A 9,550-nucleotide genomic window follows, 5' to 3' on the forward strand; every position below is an offset into this window, starting at 1 on the left:
TCCCGATTAAACATTAATGCTGGGCCCTGGCTGGCGTTTTGTGAGATGGTAAAAGCCTGCGGAGCGCTGAGGATTGATCCCAGCCAGGGTGCAACACATTAGTGCCACTCTTCAGAGATGGAGCAAGGAGGGAGCCAGATCCTGGGAGCACCTCGCTGAATTCATAAAGAAGAAATAAAAGAAACAAAGTCCCAGATGATATTAAAAAAAAAGAGAAAAAAAAATAGCACTTGAAGACTCTCTTTTGGCTGGGGACATGTGTGCCCAGGCTGGGTGGAAGAGGCCACTGCTGCCAAGCACAGCCCATGGGCAGGAGCCAGCGCCGGCCCTTTCCCACGCTCCGCTCACCCTCAGTCTTCAGCTCAGAGCAGCGACGTTTACTCATCCACTAATGCATCACTGCTCCTTCTCTTTGATTTTTCACTGTGGCCTGAAAAGCCTGGCTGAGAACGGGTTGCTGTTGACTAGGGCAAAGCTGTAGTACGAGCACTTGGGAAGCCTTGAGCATTGGGTGAGACATCATGGCTGAGCTGAGACACCAACTGTGCAAAGCAGAATGAAACCTCAGCACGTACTGCCTTCCCTGCCTCCACTGTGGGGAAAAATCTCTTGCACACAGGCAGCAAATTGGTTTTCATAAAACATGAAAACCCACCAAGGGTTTGCTTGGTGTCCATGAGTCAATGACCAGAGAGAGAGCTCACATCGTATGGCAGAAGAAAAGGAGAAGATAGATGGATGGGGGCAGAAACAGGAAGGTACCAACCCATCTGAAATAAGTAACCTGGGCATGGGTCCCCTGAAAGGATGTACTCACTGGTCCATGAGAAATTAAATTACACATGTAGCTGCACCTCTCAGTCCTATCAGAAATAGGAGACGTCAGAGTTTTGGCTGAAGCATCGGCTCCAGAAGGAGTTAAAGGCACATGAGATAAGTTTAGCAGGATTGTTATAATAGATATATATATTTTTTGCTGTTCTTTCTTCCCCCGACAAGCAAAGCTCGTATGAGAAAATACAGTTCGCAGCACAGACCTGGCTGTCTGCCCACTAGGGCAGGGAAAATGCAGATGGTTGGAAACTCAGCGTTGCAGCCACGGAGTCGGGCTCTGGGCACAGCACCCAACAGAGGGGCCCTGGGAACCCAACAGCTGTGTGATAACAAGAAATATTCTCGAAAACAAGGGTCAACAGAGCAAAGCTGATGCCTTCCTTTGTGCTGCACCTTGGGTGTGTTAAGCACATACACACTGCAATCCATTGAGGGGACATAACTAGCCACATTCCCACCCAGAATGGATTAAAACTTGATAAAAGCAAGCAAAACCTCAGCGACTTTTTGCCTTTTGTCTCCAGATGGAGGAAGCATCACAGTTTGGATTAAAGGCAGAGCTGTCGCACAGTGTCCCTCCTTGCATGGCTCCTCTTGTTCAAAGCAGTAATTAGCTACCTAAGTAAATAGGTGTTAGCAGAAACAAAGAGCTGCGCTCCGTCTGGGTAAACACCTCAGATCTAATTTAATTTCCCCTCTTTTAGTAAGCGTTCTCACTGCTACACAGCTATTTCCAGGCTGGGGCACTCACCGGTGATACCGGGGCAGCCGTGTCAGTCCCTGAGGCTGAAACGAGCTCCTTTTGATGAGCCAGATGTGGAGCACAGCTGGCGGTCACTGACAGCAGCACCACGCTAAACTCCATCCGTGCCTTAATCCTCAGAGCCTCCTAGTCTAGACAGGACACAACCCACTAATGTAAAAACCAAGCATCAGAAAATTTACCATCTCCTGTTGAGCTGCTGGCAGAAGGAAGCAACAAAGGGCTCTTTGGCCTATTTTTCTTTGTTTTCTTGCAAAGGCGTTTTGCCTTTTTTTCTTGCAATCCTTGCAAGGCAGTATGCATCCAACCTTGCTGCCTGTAGCCTCTTTCAGGTTTCATTTGCTCACTGGCTGTGCTAAAAAGCAATGGAGGTACTCTGTAGCAAGCAAGCACCTTTGCTGGTTATGTAGTGCTCTCCCGGCTGGGAAGAGACCTGATAACAGCCTTTCAGTATCTGAATGGGGGCTGTAAGAAAGAAGGGACAGACTCTTTAGCAGGGTCTGTTGTGACAGGACAAGGGGAAGTGGTTTCGTACTAAAAGAGGGGAGATTCAGACTGGATATAAGAAAGAAGTTTTTTACACTAAGAATGGGAGGCACTGGCATAGGTTGCTGAGAGAGGTAGTGGGTGCACCATCCCTGGAGACACCCAAGGTCAGGCTGGATGGGCTCTGAGCACTGATGGAGCTGAGGGTGCCCCTGTTCTTTGCAGGTGAGTTGGAACCAGATTGCCTTTAAAGGCCCCTTCCAACTCAAAACATTCTATGAACCCAGCCAGGAGCCACCTGGTTTTGAGGCCAGATCCAGGCCCTGGGGTTGGCAAAATGCAGTCAGTGCCCCGCATCCCCCAGGAACGAGAAAAAGCAGATGTGCACGGGAGCTTCACCAATGGTTTCTGATCTCATTACACCACACTGCCTGACTGCTGGGAGAAGTGGGTGGAGGTAATTAATTGCTACAATTAGCACAGAGCTACTACTGCCTATGATGTTTATCTTTTCCTGCTGCTTTTTGTCCATCCAATTACTGACTTTTAACACCATGCTGATCAGTGTGGCCCAGAGGTCCCGGGACACAGCCTGGAGCCCAGGAGGCCCCTCAGGACACCAGGCTTCACTGCTGTGTGCAGTGAGCAGACAGGGGCTGGGGGCTGCTCCTGGGGGAGCTCCAGAAGCCCTGGACATGGTGCTGGGCACCCTGCTCCAAGGCAGGGATGGCCTGGAAGGACCCTGAGGTGCCTCCAGCCTCAGCCACTCTGCGACAACCACAGAAATGGTGTTTTCACATTGCTTAGCAGGGACAGTGAATGAAAGGCGTCTCGCAGAGGTCACCATTCCTGCGAACACCAAAGCAAAGCACCAGCCCTGCATAATTCATGCTCCCTCTTTCCATAGCATCTGGCCACATCTGCTGCATTCCTGTCGCAGGCTCTTTCACAGCTGACTCAGAAAACTGCTCTTTGGCAGCTGGGTACTGTTTCAAGTGGGTACTTTCCCTCCAGCACTAACAAGCTGTGATTTAGTTACAAATAAGGAGTTTTGTTTCTCATTTGCTGATGTCACTCCGTGGTCCTGTGGGGAACATCACTTGCATCTCTGCAGCCTGAAAAATCCTATGTTTCCTTTGGGACAGATGCACTTGAAGGCACAAGATTGTTTTTCCTTTTGATGCTCAGGTTTATATTTCAGCAAAGTCCAGTATCGATCCTGCTGTCCCCACATGGAAGCTCGTTTTACTAAATGGGAAGAAAACAAACTCCCCCAGCTGCATGCACGCAAAACTCAAACTAAAAGAGAGGAGATTTAGATTGGATGTAAAGAAGACATCTTTTACTATAAGGGTAGGGAAGCACTGGCACAGGCTGCCCAGAGAGATGGTGGTCCCCTGTCCCTGGGGTCAGGCTGGATGAGCTCTGATGGAGCTGTGGGTATCCCTGTGCATTGCAGGGGAGTTGGACCAGATGCCTTTTTGAAGGTCCCTTCCAACTCGTAGGATTCTGTGATCGATGAAAATAGAAAATCCTGCAACCAAACAGCTCTCAATAAGCTGCGTCGCTGACATCGCAACGGGATGCAAGTTATTTAGCCTGACCTTTCCCTGCCAGATTACACTCGTGGCATTATCGAGGATCCTTTCTGCCACTTGTACACCCATTGCCAAGGTGACGTCCCCTCTAATGCGTCACTCAGGGGAGATTGCACGCGTGCTGTTGTGATGCTTTGTTTGCTGTCCTGCCTGACGAGATCTTGGCAGGGTTTCAGCTCACGCAGATTGCAGCTGCTCTGCACTGGACCAAAACAGACTCAAGTTGAATGTTGCTAAGGGGTGCTTGCTACATAAACGCAGAGCATGGAGCCCAAGTCCCCTTTGGTTAGGTGCTTTTCGAGGCCGATTTCTGAAGATCCTTTGAGGATGAGATAAAACACTAATGCACACAGAGAGGGTTTATTGTGTGTGCCAGAAGGAGGTTTGAAAGGACTCAGCATTCCACATCCTTTGGCAGCACATGCTGGGTCCTCAGGGAAAGCCGCAATTAGGTAAAGGCATGGATAACATAAAGGCCTGGATGAGATAAAACCAAGGTGGAGATAAGATGCCCACAGCTGATAGGAAGAACATCAAGACCACAATGCTGCACCCCAGGCACTCAGACCAACCTCGTGCTGGATGTGACCTCTCCCAGTACCTCTGAGCAAGCTATGGAGCCCTTGGAGGGCTGGAAGCTGGTGGCACCATTCTGAGGGCCAGGCTTGGTGAGGTGGTTGTGAAAGTCCCCAAGCCATGCTGGGGATATGGAGGTGGCTCAATGGCACTGATTGCAGCAGTTTGCCAAAGCACAGCTGGGTTTGGATGGTGGAAAATGATGAGTGGAATTGGTCCTGTTGCTCCAGGAGACTATCCCATATCTACCTCCTTCCACCCAAGCTTTTCTCAGGAGGAAATAGTGATGGAGATAGAGAGGACATGCACACAGTACAATGACAGTGGCGGGGACTGCCAAAGCAGGAGGAAAGACATAGTCCTGCAATCCCAGTAAAGATCTCCAATGAGGGACTGGAACTGCTGAACAAAGGGAATTTTCACTGCTGATTCCCATGACTTTCAAGGGGAATGTGGTAATGGATGGGGACAAAGGCTGCAGCTAAAAGCTATCCCAAACCCCATCAACTTCTCATAAGAGGCTCAGAGGGCTACAGTCATAGGGAAAAAAGTGAATTAGGTAGCTTGCACAGGCAAAACTTGCTCTGCTTTGGATATCAAAGATGGGAAATACACGCGGAGTCATGCAGAGATTACTCCAGATCCTCTAGCCCTGCACAGAGCAGCACCTTCCTCCTATAGGTCTGACTGAAAGAGCCTTCAGGGTCCTGCTGAGAGCATGCTTTGTTTGAGGACCTGGCTCCCACGGTACCTGTGTTCTCCTCGGACTGGTTGAAGCCACAGATCTGGCAGATGCTGCGAACCCACTTGTTCATGTCGTCCTCAGTCTCGGCCACCAGGTAGAAGGTCCTGTCGCTGGTCTTGATGTCGAAGATGTAGCTGTCTTGCAGCTCCTTCTTGTTGAAGGTCAGTCCCGCGTCCACTTGCTCACAGAAATTGAGGTTGATCACACGCAAGGGTTTCTTGGAGTGGTCATTTTTGTAGTACTCCAGGACGTCGGGGTCGCCGCTCATCCGACCGCTGCGCAGGACGAACCAGCGCTTCTTCCATGCCTGAAACCAAGAAGAGAGGGGACGTCAAATCCATTGCTCACGTCATGAGGGCCAGAAAACCACTGCCATGGATACAGTGACACAGATGCATGTGACACCTCCCCACCCAGGGATGCTCTGGGACACTGCTCGAGGCGTCCATATAAGCAGTGTACAGACCCAGGACTTCGGTACCCAAATCTCACTGGTTATCTGAGAGAATTAAGCACTGAAATATCATTATGGCTTAAGATACAAATGACTCCAAGAAGCATTAGTCCTGAGGCTTACAGTGACCTTGCTCAGCCGCACTCTCAGGACCCAAATATCCTTCACTCCTGGATGATAATCTGCAATTGCAATATCAAAATGCCTTTCAGCAGCTCAGAGGAGTCCTGGAGCTTTGGACACAGAGCTCTGGGCATCCTGCCCTTCAGAGAAACCCCTGAGAGAATCACAGGGAGCATCTGCAGATACTGAGCATGCCAATTCCATCTCTGTTTAAATGCCAGGATAGAAAGGCTAATGAAACCAATGGGAAACTGGTTCGGCTTTTTAAATATCAGGAATAATGCCAGGGGGCAATCCAAGCTTCATTTGTTTTTCAGCATCTTCTGCTCCTGGGTACAAAGGAAGTTCCTTAACAAAGAAAAGGTTATTATTGATTTCTAAGGGTAGCAGCCTTGGAAAACAAATGCCAGTTATCAGTGCCAGTGCTGGGGTTTGAACAAAGATTCCTTTTTCTACGATGAGAGTGGTGATGCACTGATGCATGTTGACAAGAGAGATGGTGGGTACCCCGTCCCTGGAGACATTCATGGTCACCAGGCTCTGAGCACCTGATGGAGCTGTGAGTGCCCCTGTTCATCGCAGGGGACCTGGACCAGATGGCCTTCAAAGGTCCCTTCCAACTCAAACCATTCTAAGATTCCATGATTCTAAGTCAATGGAGAGAGGCAGGTGCTTCCCAGCATTGCTTCATGGGAATTCTTGCTGAATAAAACATCAGTTTTGTCTATTAAATACCAGAGGGCACCAACACAAGCTCAACAAAAGCATTTAGGTCATCTGACTGACCAGAAACGAAAGCATCTGAACAACATGGGATGGATACTGCCCACGTGGATGAGCAGGGTGAGGGAGGGCGAGGCCCATGCTCTCAATTCACACAAAATGATTCCTTTTCCACCACCCTGCCCCAATTCTGGATGTTTGTTTGAGAGATTTACTCTATTCTATTTTTTCACCACCAGGTTTTGGGTTCATGTGATCATGAGAGGTCAGGGCATAAAAAAACATTTGATGTCCCTACGAAGGAAGAACCAACTGCCACATCTTTAATAACCCTGGAGAGGCAGAAAGGTGAGCACTGTGTGAGGACCTCCATGATGATCCCTGGGAGGTGATGGTAGCCCCATCAGTTTTCACATACAGGTGACAGGGCATGAGCTAGATCTTAGGCGTCCAGTTGCATCAAGGTGCCACAGTTTTGGATACTTTGGTGGCTGAAATAAGGGAAAGAAACCTTTGTGATTGTTTGGACCACACTTCTCAAAGGCTTCCAGATTGCTTTTGTTTGTGTCTTTGAGATTTGTAAGCTAATTAGTTTTGCACTGATTCTCAAACTGGCTCCTGGTGCCAGGAAAGCATCTTCTGTACAGACTTCCAAATGCAGCAGAGAAGCAAACTGCTTAGCAAGAGGACTGACAGGGCTGGCAGATTTTGGTTTTGTCCAGGAGATGTTCAGCTACCTCTTTATGAGATGGTTGCTCCTAGACAAAGAGAATACATGCATGACAGAGACACACCCATCAGGGAGGGAAAAAAAAAAACAAACACAAAACTGTCTTCCCCAGGCAGCAGCAACGATTTTGCTATTCCATCTCCTCAAAATGGATTACCCAAAACATTGGGAATCAATCTTAGGAACATTTTTTCTAGCTCTTAAACATCCCATCACCTTCTTCTTCTTAACATAAAACCACTTCTTTGCTGCCACCCTACAGAACTAAGAGATGGGCCCCCATCCAGATCATCCTGGATGACGTGCTTGATCACATGAGGAATGAGTGTGTGATCTGAGACAGCCCGCATGGCTTCACCAGGGGAAGGTCATGCCTGACCAATCTGGTGGCCTTCTATGATGGAATGACGGCATTGGTGGACAAGGGAAAGGCGATTGATGTTATTTACCTGGACTTGAGCAAGGCCTTTGACATGGTCCCCCACCTCATCCTTATCTCCAAATTGGAGGAATGTGGATTTGATGGGTGGACCACTCGATGGATAAGAAACTGGTTGAAAGGCCGCAGGTGGTCATCAATGGTTCTATGTCCAGTTTGCTGACGACATCAAGCTGAGTGGTGTGGTTGACACGGTGGAAGGAAGGGATGCCATTCAGAGGAACCTTGACAGGCTAGAAAGGTGGGCCTGGGTGAATCTAATGAGGTTCAACATAGCAAAGTGCAGAGTTTTTTGCACTTGGGCTGGAGGAATCCCAGGCGTCCATACAGACTGGAAGGAGCAGTCCTTGAGAGCAGCCCTGCAGAGAAGGACCTGGGGGCCTTGATAGAGGAAAAGCTTAACATGAGCCAGCAGTGAGCCCTTGCAGTTCGGAAGGCAAATGGTATCCTGGGCTCCATCAGAAGAGGGGTGATTGTTCCCCTCTACTCTGCTCTTGTGAGGCATCATCTGGAGTACTGCGTTTGGGTCTGGAGCCCCCAGTACAGGAAGGATGGGGAGCTGTTGGAGAGGGTCCAGAGGAGAGCCACAGAGAGGATCAGGGGACTGGAACACCTCTGCTACGAAGACAGGCTGAGGGAGCTGGGCTCGTTCAGCCTGGAGAAAAGAAGGCTGCGGGGTGACCTCATTACAGCCTTTCAATACCTAAAGGGAGCCTAGAGAGGGGACGAGAATCAACTCTTAGAAAGGGTTGATACATGTAGGACGAGGGGAAATGGTTTGAAATTGAGGGAGGGAAGATTTAGATTGGATGTCAGGGGGAAATTCTTTGCAGAGAGAGTGGTGAGGTGCTGGAACAGCTGCCCAGAAAGGCTGCGGATGCCCTGTCCCTGGAGGTGTTCAGTGCCAGATTGCATGGGGCCCTGGGAAGCCTGGTCTAGTACTAAATGTGGAGGTTGGTGGCCCTGCATGTGGCAGGGGGTTGGAGTTTGATGATCCTTGAGGTCCCTTCCAACCCTGGCCATTCTGTGATTCTGTGCTTCTGTGATTAGCAAGGGTGTCTGGAAAAAGATGAAGTTGTGCAATCACATGAGCCACTATGTGAATGAAGACACTTCTTGCTCCTTGGCTTTACTGCTTTTCAACCATTTGGAATCAAGCCTTGAGACATCCCTTAAGGTTGAGAAGTTGCACTGAAAAAGACACAAAGTACAGTAACTAGATTCTAGACTTTCAGGGAAAAAAGAGGAGGATGTACTGCAAAAGATGACAGCGATGCTACCACAGCTTCCCTTTTTATCTCTGTTACAAGACCCACAACTTCTCTAGATCTCTGTTGTCTGTCTGGTAGTCACGGAAAGTCCCATTTGGTCAATATTTGGCAGAGAAGATGGTATAACATGTAGGCTGGTAGCACTGGTGACACCCTAATATAAGCTGATTGCAAAAAAACTGCTTCAGCCTGGCTAAACTATAGCAGGATTTAGGCCAAACTGCAGGAGAATACAAGTCTGTATGAACCTCCATGCTCCAAAATCATGTTTCCAGGGAGGTCCCTTTCTCCTCCTACCATGATGGGAAAAACATGTGACTGGGGATGGGTTGGCCATGATGGCCAACACACATCTCCTCCTTCACCCAAATTTGTTTCCTCTCCTTATTTTCTTTCTCCTGGCTGTTCTGACGTCCCTGCTGCTGCCAGCTTGTGCCTCACACAGTGTGAGGCAAAGGTTGTGTTTATTTAACACTTTTATGATGGAAAAAGGCCAACAGTTTCACAGCTGTAAATGGTACCTGTGTGACATACGTCTTCAGCTGTGTGGTCCTTTGCCTGCAACAGATTGCTTCCCATTTAAATTGCAGCTGGCCTTAACATCACTGACAGATATTTTGATGCTTGGCAAGTACTTCTTTTTAAGTATTTTTGTTAAAAATAAAACCCATTCCCCATAATGCTGATGATACGATGTGAATCCTCCCTGGCTGTTGAGAAGTAAGATGGCTGATTCATCACCAGGATGAGGGGGAAAAGAGGGGAAGGGAAGGGAAGGGAAGGGAAGGGAAGGGAAGGGAAGGGAAGG

At 48.8% G+C, this 9,550-nt stretch overlaps 1 protein-coding gene across 4 annotated transcripts in view; it reads right to left on the minus strand.

Annotated features, from left to right (window-relative positions):
- Positions 1 to 9,550, minus strand: part of GAB2 (GRB2 associated binding protein 2) — a 95,258-nt gene that overhangs the window by 37,060 nt on the left and 48,648 nt on the right. For all 4 annotated transcript variants that reach the window (XM_042838211.1, XM_042838210.1, XM_042838212.1 and 1 more), the window contains exon 2: positions 5,009 to 5,309. In XM_042838211.1, the coding sequence (XP_042694145.1) occupies positions 5,009 to 5,309 (301 nt within the window). The remainder of the gene's footprint in view (positions 1 to 5,008; positions 5,310 to 9,550) is intronic.

The sequence above is a fragment of the Centrocercus urophasianus genome, unplaced genomic scaffold, assembly GCF_019232065.1.
Source record: "Centrocercus urophasianus isolate 14NV4802_14NV808 unplaced genomic scaffold, USGS_Curo_1.0 seq_74, whole genome shotgun sequence".
Classification (NCBI taxonomy): domain Eukaryota; kingdom Metazoa; phylum Chordata; class Aves; order Galliformes; family Phasianidae; genus Centrocercus; species Centrocercus urophasianus.